The following is a 13,093-nucleotide window of genomic DNA, read 5'->3' as shown; positions in this document are numbered from 1 at the left end:
TTAGGGGCGAGGCAGGCTGGGATGATTTAGAGTTGGTGTGGAAGGGTCATTATTGCTGAATAGGTGGGGGTGAGTGGGCCACAGAAATCAATAAACCATTCTGCTCCCAGGGAAGGAAGGGGCCACGCTAATTGTGCAAACAGACATTTCCAGTTTGAGGCTGGAGCTCTCCCACTCACCCGGCACAGAGGGATGCAGGGAACCCACTCCAGTTGCTGAGGGACAGGGACCTCACTCCATGACACGTCCCAGGAGCTGTCACTCGGGGCAGAGCTCACCTAAGCCCCTTGCTGAGCACAACCTGCTGCTGGAGGCAGCTTCAAATGATGCAGATGCAGGCAATGTTCAGCTCCATTAACTCCATTTTCTAGGCAGTTAATATACAGCTGGCACAGGTATCTCAGTTGCTTTCAGCATCACCATCAAGTCAGAGCTTTTCCAGTGCCCACTTCTGGCACTGAACAATCACCCAGCAGGTCCTGCCAGCACCAGTTACCTTCAAGCACCAAAGACAACTCTGGCATCCATTTCATCCTGATTAAACAACACCATCCGGAAGCTTCCACACTGGCATCAGAGATGGAGGTGGCCACAAAATGAGCCACAACAGCTCTCTGGATCCTCCAGCGAGGGCAGAGCCACAGCTTTGCAGACGGGTGTGCAGGCACAGAGCTGCTGAGGCACAGAGTTCAAAGGCAGCAAGCAATTCCTCCTTTGGTCCTCCCTGTTCCCAATTTTTCTACTTTTTTCCCCCCACTTTCTTTCTAGGGAACACAGTAATGACAAAAAGACACTCGCTTTGGAGAGTGAAGCCTATTTATAATCAGAATAAATCAATACCATACAAATACACAGCTATTTGTACCCAAGGGGCCGAGGGCACCCCAAAGCCCATTTTGGGACACACTGAGGAGGGAACCAGCAGCCAGTGGCAATGCCTGTTATCCCCATGAAGAAACCTGAGCTCACAAGCATGTACAGGTGCAATTGGTGGCAGTTTTTACTCCTGCTGGTCAGAACTGGCTGCTCTGGCAAAGCACAGAGACCTGCTCTGCTCCCCCTGCATGAGCCAATCTCCTCCTCTCTGCCTTTCCAAAGGTATTTAAAGGAAACACTCTCTAGATCAGTTAATAAAATAGCTTGAAGTTTGCCCAGCTCACATCAAGCTTACAGCTTGCAGTTAACGGATTTCAATTTTACTTGGGATTTTAAGAGTTTTTAAAACAAGTAATTTCATCTTCCCTCCAGAAAAAAATTTCTCAATGGCTTCACTGAAAAAATATTCCCAGGAATGGACAATTCTGCTGCTTGTGTACTAAAGACAGCCCGGAAAAAAAAAAATCGGATTACTACTGAGCCTTATCAAAAATATGGCATAAACCATGTGTTGACTTCAATCCAAACCAAACTGTCGATCTGCCTTCAGGATCCGATATAACAAACACGCAAGCCCAGGGCCAGAAAAGGAAAGCCGAGTTTGTTTCCTAATAGAAGATTTGTTCTGATCTCTATTAGCCACACTTCTGCCTGGAAATATTTACACTGCAAATGCCAGGCAAATAGGATTTCTTATCTTTCTGCTTTGTTGAGCGAGGGAAAAGTCTTGTTTGGCATTAATTAATTTAGATTGCAGGTTTCCCATTTTCAGGGAACAATTCTCAACAGTTTTGGAAAATAAATCTGTTTTTGAAATGTTTGAAATAGGGGAAAAAAGAAAATGGTGTTAAAATCACTGAAACTTGGGCTGCTGCATCCCAGCACAGCTCAGGGGCACCAGGGAGAACCCCACACATTTTGCTGCATCCATCACCAGTCAGTAGCAGTGGGAAAAAAGCTGCTGGGGGGTAATTCAGGCCAGACATGGGCAGACACGACCTGAGACCTTGTGTCATGAAGCTGGGGATTCCCCAAGAGCCCTTTCTTTGAGCCACCAGCATCCACACCCACAGCACAGGGATGCTGCAAAGCCCCGTGCCTGGTCAGGACACCCCCAGGTCCCTGCCTGGTCTGGGGACACCCACAGGTGCCACCCACCCGGGCCACCACCCAGCACAGAGCAGCTCTGCCCGCTCAGCCTTGCTGACCTCAGGTCAGACTTTGCACAAATTTCCCTTGGAAGTGAAACCCCACAACTGAACCTGGTGGTGCTCAGCTTCTTGACACACACGGTGATGGTGCACACTGGGGAAATCAGGCTCCCAGAAATGAAAGCTGAGCAAATAAACTCCATTTTCTTGTTTGCTACATTTAAACAGCAATTAAACTCCTATTACCTACTCTTTCAACATAAACAGCACAAAGCAAGCCCTCTGCCTCGCTAGCAGACTGCTCCCATTTATTATAGGGCAAGGGGGAATGAGTTTAAAGTAAAAGAAGAGAGATTTAGATTAGATGTTAGGAAGAAATTCTTTCCTCAGAGGTGGTCAGGTACTGGCACAGATTGCCAGAGAATCACTGAATATTCTGAATTGGAAGGTACTCATCAGGATCATCCCTCCAGCTCCTGGCCCTGCACAGACACCCCAGCAACCCCACCCTGTGCACCCCTGGCAGCTCTGGCAGCCGCGGGGCCGTGCCCATTCCCTGGGGAGCCTGGGCAGTGCCCGGCACCCTCTGGGGAAGAACCTTTCCCTGCTCTCCAGCCTGAGCCTGCCCTGGCCCAGCTGCAGCCGCTCCCTGGGTGCTGTCCCTGGCCCAGGAGCAGAGCTCGGAGCTGTCCCTGCGCTGCCCTGGGCAGGAGCTGCAGCCCCGGGGAGCTCTGCCCTCAGCTCCTCTGCTGCAGCTGGACCAGCCCAGTGCCCTCAGCCGCTCCTCGGGCGGCCCCTCCAGACCCTTCCCCAGCCCCGGCTCCCTCCTTTGGACACTCTGGAGCAGCTTTGGATCTCTCTGATGTTGTGGCACCCAAAGTGCCCCAGCACTGGAGGTGAGGCTGCCCCAGCCCAGAGCAGAGCGGGACAATCCCTCCCTGGCCCAGCCTGATGTCCCCAGGACAGGGATGTCCCTCCTGGCTCCAGGGCACTGCTGACTCACATCCAACTGGCCATGGACCAGCACCCCCAAGTCCCTTTCCAGGGGCTGCTCTCCAGCATCTCATTCCCATCTGTACATCCAGGGCTGCCCCATCCCACTTGCAGAATCCAGCACCTGCCCTTCTTAAAACCTCATATTGTTGGTGATTTCCCAGCCTTCTCATTAGTCCAGGTCCCTCTGCAAGGCCCCCTTCTGCCTTCAAGGGAGTCAACAGCTACTCCAAATTTTGTATCATCTGCAAATTTACTTAAGTATCTCTTCAAACTCAGTATCCCTGAATCCAATTTGCAAATAAAGATGCTGAGGAGCACTGGTCCAAAGAATTTGTGGATCCTTCATCCCTGGAAGTGTCCAAGGCCAGGTTGGACAGTGGAAGGTGTCCCTGCCCATGGCAGGGGGTGAAACAAGATGGGCTTTAAGGTCCTTCCCAACCCAAACCATTCTGGTTCCGTGATGAGCAGGGCAGACCCTCTGTGCTGGCCAGAGCTGCCCTCACTCCTCCCTTCCAGCCTGAGATGTTCCAGCTTTGAGAACCCCGATGGCAAACACAGAGTCCCTCCCATCCCCACAGCCCGTGGTCAGGCTGGCACGGCCCAACTCCCAACATGGAATTTCACATTTAATTCCAGGGGAAGTTTGTAGCACCACCTGCTCCCCGGGACAAAGGTGCCCTGTGCAGGCAGCCCCCAGCGCTGCTCCTGCAGCAGAGCTGCTGGTTTCCCATCGATTGCTGGGGGGCTGTTTGCTGTCCTGATCTCAGCTGGCCGGGACTCTCCCCAATCACAGCAAGGTCGCGACCACGGGGTCAGAAACCTGCACTACATAGATCATAATTTATTGTACAGCTAATCAATACTGCACCACACCATGCAGTCCTGCAGTGCAGCCTCACACCCAGGGGCTGGGGCTGCTCATATGGGATCGTAACCCTCTGGCCTGGGAGAGGAAGGGGGTCAAAAGCAGCTTCCACGTTAGAGCTGGGGAACACGACTGGAAATGGAGTACACACTCCACTAGCTGCTCATTCCTACATTCCCACAACCCAGTCCAATTCCACCTCTGACTTGAATTCACCCTGGGAAAGGAAATAGGATCATCTGGTCAGGACTGTACCCGACACTCCAAGGGGAGCAGCGATGCAGCCGCACTGTGAGGAATCACCCAGGGTCTGACAGGAAGGAAGTGACCCCAGTCCCTGTGGCCACAGCACTGCCAGCTTCCCAGACCATCCCTCTCCTCAATGATAAAAAGCATCAGAGCAGCAGCAAAATGCCCTTCTATCAAAAATGTCCTTCAGGCCACTTTCTAATTTGTATTCCCAGGGCTTCCCATCCCAGCAGCCATGGCCACAGACACCCAGCACACACTGCACAGTCATTTACCAGGCTCACCACTGCTCCCTGCATTCTTCTGTTAATTCTGGATTTCTGTGCAAGAGTAGCTCAGGGTATTCCAAAAGATACAAAACAAGCTGTCCTTCAAAATGGTGCCAAAGATAGTATTCTAGCAGGAAAAAAAGGGATTTGAAATACATAGCAGGAGAAAAAGGAACTGGGAGGACTAAGGAGTGCCGGGAATACCTTGTAGTAAGAGCAATCTGTTATTAATTGCTGCATCCTGGTATTTCTATCCACACAATATGCACTTCTCTGGGACCTTCACCAAGGTTTAGCATCCATCCATTTGGATTTTAAAAGATGAACAGAGGCACCACAGGGCACACTGGGCCCCTCGCCACCCTGCTTCCCCTCAGTGCCATCCCATGGTTGTTTCCAGATCCAGCCCCTCAGTCTGGCCACCACTGGGGCTCTGCCTCGGGCACATCCCAGCACCCCCAGCCTGCCCCTCTTCCAGCTCCATGTGGGTGAGCCCACGGGCTGGACTCTGCCTCATCTCCCACCATCACACAGCAGTGAGCAGGATGGACCATTCCCCACTGCCCACCTCTTATCACAGAACCATTTAGGTTGGAAAAATCCTCTAAGACCACCAATCCATCTGTTCACCCAGCACTGCCAGGCCCATGGCTAAACCGTGTGCCCAGGTGCCACATCCACACTTCCAGGGACAGCGTCTCCACACTTTCAGTGCTTGACAACGCTTTTGTTGAAGAAATTTTTCCTAATATCCCATCTAAACCTTCCCTGATGCAACTTGAGGCCTTTTACCCCAATGCCACAGCCTCAGATCTTCCCCTCTCCTCCCACAGCCTCCAAAGCAACGTTGACCTCAGCCAGCATCAGCAGCAAACTCAAACATCAGCACCAGCCCAGCTCCAGCCCTCAGCCAGAGCAGCACCAGCCCATGTGCAGGGGGAACATCAGGCACTGTCCTTGCACCCTGAGCTCCGGAGGGTGAAGGCATTCCGGCTCTCCCGGCTGCAGCAGAACCAATAACTCCACGCAAAGGCAAAGACAGACAGTGAGCAGGGGGTGAGCAGAGCCTGGCAAGGGCGGAGGATGCGCTGTCACTACGTGGACGACACTGCCATGTGGCTCAGCCTGGAATGCAGCTGTTTGTGCGGGCAGAGCAGGCAGGGAGCTGAGGAAGCAGTGCCCAGGGAAGGCAGCCCCACAGGGAAGCACCAGGGCACAGACCCACAGCCCAGCCCCTGGAGGGGGAAGATTGGCACGTCGGCTCCCACCCACTGCAGCCCCTGGGGCTGTGAGGAGGTTGCACAAAGGGAAACACACAGACCATGACAGGCTAAGCCTCCTCCTTCCTCTCTGTTCCCCTTTCTTTCTCTTCATGCTATGGCGAGGCTGCTGAATGGCAATAGGAAAATACTTTGGCAGAGCCAGACAGTCTTTTATATTTTGGGGGTTTTTTTTTCTAGCTTTCCCTCCAGCTGCTTTGCCGGATGCCTAATCCTCCATGGACATCTGGAGAGGTACCAGGACACAGAGGCGACATACCAGGTAGGCAGCACATTGCACAGCTCTGCATAATTTCTGCTTGTACCTGCTGTTATGGCACAGCAGGTGATCAAAACACAAAAACCCAGGGAAGGAAAGAAAAGAAATCATGTCTGGACCTGTCTGGGCAACAGATATTCAGGTGGAAGCCTGCTGGTCTCAGCAGCAGAGCATCTCACAGACAGGAGGGCATTTAGGGGCCTCCCTGGGCCCAGGGCTTCCAACTCCCCCAGCATGACCTACCCCAGGCTTCCCAGGGCCAGAGCAGCTCACAGACCCCAGGCAGAGACCCTGGCAGCAGGTATCCCCATCCCTGCCCAGGCACCAACAGCAGCCATTCCTCTTTTCCCTTTTTAAATCATGTTCCATGAACACATTTTTCACCTGCAGTTATCACAACTGATATCTAAAGTATCCCTATCTGTGGGAAAACAAAGCAAAAGCAGCTCTGCAAGGGAGGAGCGAGTACAACAAGAGTCCTAAGGAAAGGAAGAGATACATAAAAATACTCCCAAGGATCTGTGAAGTAGCTTTATAGATCCAAAATAACGATTTTCGGTCCCAGGGAAGTCTCTCTTGAGCTCAGCCTCCCACAGCAGAAGGAGATACCCACCGGCCCGGCCGAGCAGCTCGGCGCTATCAGCTTACAGCAAAAGCAAATACTCGGTGTGGCTGCCCGAGCCCCCAGTGCTGCTCATCCTCCCTGAGCCTCCTGCAGCCCTCAGCATCACTCCCACCACCAGCTGCATCAGCACATCCCAAACACCCCCACAGAGCTCGGGCAGTGCCACCCTTCGCCCATTCTGCTCTTTTCTCTCCCACTTTGGTACGCTACAGCCAAGCTGCTCTACAAGCAGAAACCAGTTTCGAGCTTGAGCAGGAATTCCTCCTGTGAATCCCACACTGCTCCAAACCCCACACCACTCAGAATCCCACACTGCTCCGAACCCTGCTGAACCTCGCACCACTTCAAACCCCACACTGCTCTGAACCGTGCACCACTCGCCTCCATCCAGCCTTGTACATGTCAAGTGCAAAATGGAAAGCAAAGCAGAAATACAATTACAACCCCACCACGCTGCATCCAGTTAAAATCTGAATCTCATGGCTCCTTTTCTAAGCACTCTCCTCAACAATGCCCACGTCCATCTCTGTTCCTCTGAAGCACCTGGCACATGTCTGGAGCTTTGGAAAAGCAAACTGCACTCATGCAGGGGTGCAGGGCAAAGCCTCCAAGCAGCTCTGCTCTGCTGCTTGCCACGGCACACCCAGAAAGCCAAGCCCCCAAACCCTGAAGCAGCTCACGTTTGTGCCAGCCCCACTGGGGTGAGAATCTGGAAACAGCTTTGCAAATCTTCCTGCTGAACATCTTTGGGGGGACTTTGTAGCAGAGAACCTGTCCCAGCACTCTGAAGGGCTGGGGACCTTCAGCGAGAAGCAAAGGCAGGGTGTGCCCAGGGCAGGCAGCCGACAGCAGCTGGTGGGGCACAGGCTGCATGTTCCCATCTGTGCAGGAGCAAGACCCACACCTGCTCTCACCCAAAGCTAAGCTGAGTCTCGCTTCTCCCACAGGAGAGCCCCAGCACGCATCAGCCCAAGCACCAGCCCACTGCCGCTCAGCTCTCAGCGTCCCTGCTCCAATGTCTCCTCTTCCTCCACAAGCCCAAGATCTCCAAAGTTCAGGAGGCAGAAGCAGGATACACAGGGCAGCTTCAGCACACACCACTTCATAGTCTGGTGAAATGAGTCAGCAGCAGGGAATAAAAATCCCTTGTGGCAAGCCACATGGTTGTTTCCTGGAGAGCAAGGGCATTTGAAACTGGAACAAACGATTTCATATGCAACAGGACCCTGCCCCCGCAGGTTGCAGGCCAGCAGAGCCACACCATCAGGAGCTGCATCCACCACCAGGAGTCCAGCAGCAGCGCGGAGCCAGAGCCAGGGACCATGCCATCAGCTCCAGCCCATGATGGGGCCATGCACTTCAGCATCGCTGAGCTCCTCTGCTCATTAAATCAGGCTTTGCTCACACCGGTCCTCTGGTCTTCTCACTGCCTAATAATCACTCAGGTCCATTCTGAAAAACCAACAGAGAGCTGCCCAGCCTTTCACAGACCACATCTGCGATATTCCGTCCTTCTTAGCATGACTTCTCCACCCTCGTGGAGCAGGAGGCAGGGGCTGGCACAGGGATGCTGTGCCAAGGACGCGGTGTTCCCAGTCCAGGCTGAGCAGAGAGGGCAGGCAGGGGATCACCCAGCCTGTGGGGCTCTGGGCCCCATCGAGTCTTGGCATGCAGGGCTTGACCACGAGGAGGGAGCAGCACAGCCCATGGAGGTACTACCTGCCCCATCCCACAGCAATGTAGGGGTGGCCAGAGCTCTGTCCCTGGCAGCACACGCAGCCTTGGCCGTCACCTCCAGGCAGACATTGTGCCACCCAAGGAGGACAAAGGCAGGTGGGTGCCCATCTGCAGGGAGGGTAGACATGAGAATAACCTTGCTGGTGACGTGCAGTCCTGCACCCTGCCTTCAGTGCTGTCACCAGGAGGGCAAAGGCTGGGCAGGCAGGGACCTGTGGCTCTACAACTGCTGCACACCCACAGAAAGTGTGGCCAGGCGAGCTGGGCAGGCTGTGACCAGGACCACCTTTGGCTTCTCCACAGTGGTATCCCCAGAGCCACTCGGTGGCACTCAGCACTCGTCCTGCTTGTCCCAGGGAGGACAGCTGTGGAGCAGCAGACAGGGAGAGGGGAGGAAGCTGCTCAGCAGGCTCACGCCTCCGACATGTGCTGCGTGTGGCTTCGCCAGACCGCAGGATCTGGCTCACTGAACGTGTGGAAGCAACACTTCTCCGTGTCTCACTTTACAAAGCCCCAAACAATAACTGTCTGTCGCTGCACAGGAGCTTAGGAGAAACATAAGTTGCTATTGGCATGGTGCACAGCAGCCTTCCTCTTACACAACACCAGCAGATGTGAAAATAGCCCAGTGCTGCCTTGTGCGTTCCTCTGACCTCCTGTTTGCTTCTGGATCAGATTCCAAAGCTGGATCTTAACCTACAAGAGCCATAAAAGCAAAGGATTTGGCCCTATCAGGCACCTCTTCATAATCTAAGACAGATGCACTCCATGTAGGAGATCACGGCGAGGTTTATCAGGGCAGGGGAGAGGCTGAGGCAGGACCACCCTCTGCTCCACAGCACAGCCAGGGCAGCCCACGCCGGCATCGCCCCATGCTCTGCCTGGCCATCACTCGAGGTGGCTCAGGGACAGAAGGGCTGGAAGCTCTTGCAAACCAGGATAGCACTCAAAACCTCACATCCTACTGCTCAACCTACACTGAAGCTGCCTCCAGCCCCCATCTGCCCTGGCAAAGGGGGCCCTCTGAGATCCCATGTCCCTGAACCTGTTATCCTCAGAGTCACTGGTGCTGCCAGAGCCAGCACACCATGGGGCAATCCCCTCCAACTGTGCAAGGTGCTTCTGGGGTTTCTCACCTGCTTGAAGAGATTGACTCCAAAGCCAACCCCAAAACCACTCTGGGATATACAGAACGAAAAAGCACATAGAAGAGAAATTGCTCCTGGAAGTATGAAAAGGTAGGAGAATAAACTGAAGGATGCCAAAGACACATGATAGCGGGAGAGTTCAGTAACCACCAGCGAAAGGGCATCCCTAAGAACAACCTGCATAAATAAATTAATGTCTCCAGGGTCCACGAGGGTATCCAGTGTCCCTGCTCTGGAACTGCAGCAACCCCAAGCATCAGAAGGACTTCTAAGATGCAAGAGAAGAAAACAAGGCAGGGCCATTGCTGTTGCAGGGGAAGGGACTGGTGGATTACCTGTCCTCCAGGCAGCCCTGTGAGGTCCAGGGCTGCTCCCAGGGCTGTGCTGCACCCAGGCCCCAGCAGTGCTCCCCTCTGCCCCGCCACGTGCTGGTCCCTGTGCTCCTTTTGGTGGAAATGTCACACGATGGCCAAGCCCTGGGGGAGTCTGACTCATCCAGGCGTCCAAATCTTGCTCCTGGCAACTCCCGACCCTCCAACCTCCCTGTGGCCAGGGCTGGGGAACACCACCCCAGTGCTGCCACAACCTGCCCACAGGAGATGCTACAGCTGCCAGGTCACCCACCAGCGGCTGCGGGGTGCCTTGGGGTCTGTGAGAAAGCTTTTAGCCAGAGCTGAGCCCCCGACCACGGAACTGCAGCAGCTCACACATCAACTCACCACAGCCCTCGTACATGGGGAGCTACCAAAACACTCAGAACATACCCAAACCACTGTGTTTTGTCCCAGAATCCCTCCAGCCCCACACATGCTGGAGGGATTTCCACCTCTGCACACAGAGCCACAGGGTACCAGGCAGCAGCAGAGGAGAGTAATTCTAAGACCAGCACATGGGACAGGCCACAGATCACGGCTTGAACGCAGGGCAAAAGGCAGCCTTAGAATATAATCCACTTCAGGAGCTCTTAAATCTCCCCAATACAACACAGAGCCCTTTAAGCAAAACTAAACAACTTCCTTTAGACTAAATAAATATTAAACCTCAGTGATGCATTAATTTACTTCAGTTCACCAAAGGCTAACTCCTACCCAAACTGATCATTATAAAAGAAATCCTATAATCCCTCACTCCCATTCAGGCTCAAAACATGTAATCCCATGAATAAATCCAGAAAGAAAGTGTAACAAAATGGGCAATAAAAACTTACAGCATTCACATCTTTTCATCTACCATTAATACTGTAAACACTCACTCGAAGGCCCTCGAGTATGACTAATCTAATGTTTTGGCTCCCAACGCTAATCGCCGGCGCAGCTCCACTCTCCGTGTGATACCCAGCGAGCTCCGCCGCCCCTCCAGCCGCAGCCAGAACACCTCCGCAGAGCCCAGCGCAGCCATCCCACCTCACGTCCCCCAGAATGCTGCAAAATCAGCACGAAAGGGAGCAAGTATGGTTCTAATAGCACCAGAGCACTGAGCTTTCTTCTTTTTTTCCTTTTTTTTTTTTTATTATTTTATTGCTTTGGAAGCCTGCGAGCTCCAACTGTATAAATGCCAATAACTTTGTTTTAAGGCTGCTGAAGTAAGAGATCAGATTTTAGCAAGTGCTTTCCAGGCAGCCAGCCAAACTTTTTCTGATTCACTAAAAGCACCGAAGGGAGGGGGAGAGGAAGGGGGCTGGAGGGCTGATTAACTTCAGTTACCGCACAAGCGCAAAAAAAGTCTCCCCGCTGCAAAGGGTGCCGGCGCTGCGAGCCCCGCGCAGCCTGGTATTCCTCGGGCTGAAAAAAACACGCACCAGAGAAACAGAGCAAACACCTTCCAACCGCAGGGTATTTTACAGCTGTGGATCCTCTCCTGCTGGGGAGGCTGCTCCACCAGGGGAGGCTCTACTGGTGCTGGGTTCGAGCTGCAGTTTTTGGAAGGGATGAGGCAAAACACTGATCGGGGATTTTTTGGATGGGTGGGAGAGCAGGGGATAGGGCTGGTTTGGGTTTTAGCTTGGCCAGAGGGATGGAGCCCCCTCCAAGGCCGTGCTCATCCAGGACCATCTCTTGCTGCCCTTGGGGATCCGGAGAGGGTGAGCAGGTGCAATCCCGGCCAAAGCACAGCTTGGCGCCAGGGGGTGGCACAAGTGTCCCCCAGCCCTGGGGGGAGGGTGGCTGGAGCCACCGGAGAAGTGGCACCTGCTGTGCCCGGCCCCGCAGGTGGGTCTGCTCCGGGATGCCCAGCTAAAATCCCTGTGGCAGTGGGGTGCGTGGCCACGGGGGCAGCTGCCTTCCCCATCCCCGGGCACCTGGGCTGCAGAGCCTCGCTCAGGGTGTTCCTCCAACGGCTTCATTCCTGCCGAGGCAGGATCAAAGGCTGGAGCTGACTTGGACGGCGTTCTACTGAATAATGGGGAGGGAACACGCAGCCTCCTTCTCCTGGCTAGGGAAACTTGTGTTTTTCAAAGCATCAGTTTTTGGGAGTGAGTTCTCGAAGAGGGGAAGAGAAAAAAAAATCCAAAAAAACCCAACCAACCACAAAAAAAAAAAAAAAAAAAAAAAAAAAAAAAAAAAAAAGGGGGGAAAAAAAAGAACGGGAAAAAGGGCGAGCAGGAGAGCGCCTGCTCTTCCAAGGCAAGTGCATCAATCAACATTGTGCAAGGAGAGTCCAGCACTCCCTCTCACATCATTAGCCAGGCTAATGCACTCCAGAGGATCCCGCTACGGCAGGCTACCGGCGCACCGGCTGCACCCCAGCCCGCACCGGCGGTCAAGCACAACGGGGCACGGAACGGGAGCTGAACACAAGGGGAAGCCCCGGTCCGGGGCAAGTGACACTCCAGCATCTGGTGCGGGGCTCGGTTTAATACAGCCATAAAAACTAGAGGGAAACAAGTGAAAGCCCCAGCCAAACCTGCCTGGCACTCGAGGTCAGCACGCCGCCTTTGTTTCTATTTTACAACCAAAAGCGAGAGAGGACAGAAAGACACGTACCTGTACCTGAAAGCACAGCAGCAGGAAATGTAAACATCTGGAGAGGAGAAAAAAAAAAGCAACAAAAGATCAAATGATGCGGTAAAATGGTTGAAGTTGATTTTTTTTTTTTTTTTTTGCTTTGTTTTTGTTTGCAATTTTTTAAAGGGTGCAGAGCGATGCTCTGCTTATAGAAAGGCTCAGGTCCCCATTACCACCTGGCTGCAAGGAAAATGCAACCGAGCCTCCAGAATGAAAGTTTTAAAAAAAAATTAAAAATATTTTTTAAAAATGAAAAAAAAAAAAAAATTTAGAAATATGCCATAATCCTTACAGGCAAGTGCAGGCTGAGAGCAGTGAATACATCGCTGGGCGAGGAGGGGGTTGGCCGGCGGCTGGTCGCTAGCGGAGCGCAGTCCCCCGCCGCCGCGCTGACATGGGAGCGATCCGGCCGGCGAGCTCCGATCCGCGCCGCGCTGCTCCGCGCCGCTCCGCGCCGCTGGGAAGTTGTGGTACCGCCCGCTCTGCCTCCGCCGAGTGACTCGTCAGGCATCAGCTCTCCTCTCCCCCTGTCTCTCCTCCTCCTCCTCCTCTCCCTCTCTCCGCCTTTGGGGGGATGAAGGTGCTTATTGTCAGTAACTTCCGATCATCAGCAAGTGCCCCCCCGCGTCCCCCCGG

The 13,093-nt window shown here is 53.6% G+C and overlaps 1 protein-coding gene across 1 annotated transcript in view; it reads right to left on the bottom strand.

Annotated features, from left to right (window-relative positions):
• FGF18 (fibroblast growth factor 18) overlaps nt 1-13,080 on the bottom strand; it is a 68,514-nt gene extending 55,434 nt beyond the window's left edge. The window contains exons 1-2 of the mRNA XM_042024595.1: nt 12,750-13,080; nt 12,437-12,473 (exon numbers count right to left, since the gene is read on the bottom strand). Of these exons, the coding sequence (XP_041880529.1) occupies nt 12,437-12,473; nt 12,750-12,781 (69 nt within the window). The 5' untranslated portion in view covers nt 12,782-13,080. The remainder of the gene's footprint in view (nt 1-12,436; nt 12,474-12,749) is intronic.
• Nucleotides 13,081-13,093: the final 13 nt, after the last annotated feature.

Source organism: Corvus kubaryi, unplaced genomic scaffold (assembly GCF_017639235.1).
Source record: "Corvus kubaryi isolate FWS band 111438036 unplaced genomic scaffold, C.kubaryi_AGA036_p1.0 128, whole genome shotgun sequence".
NCBI lineage: Eukaryota > Metazoa > Chordata > Aves > Passeriformes > Corvidae > Corvus > Corvus kubaryi.
Note: the sequence above shows the minus strand (reverse complement) of the source record. Positions and strands in the feature narration are given on the sequence as shown.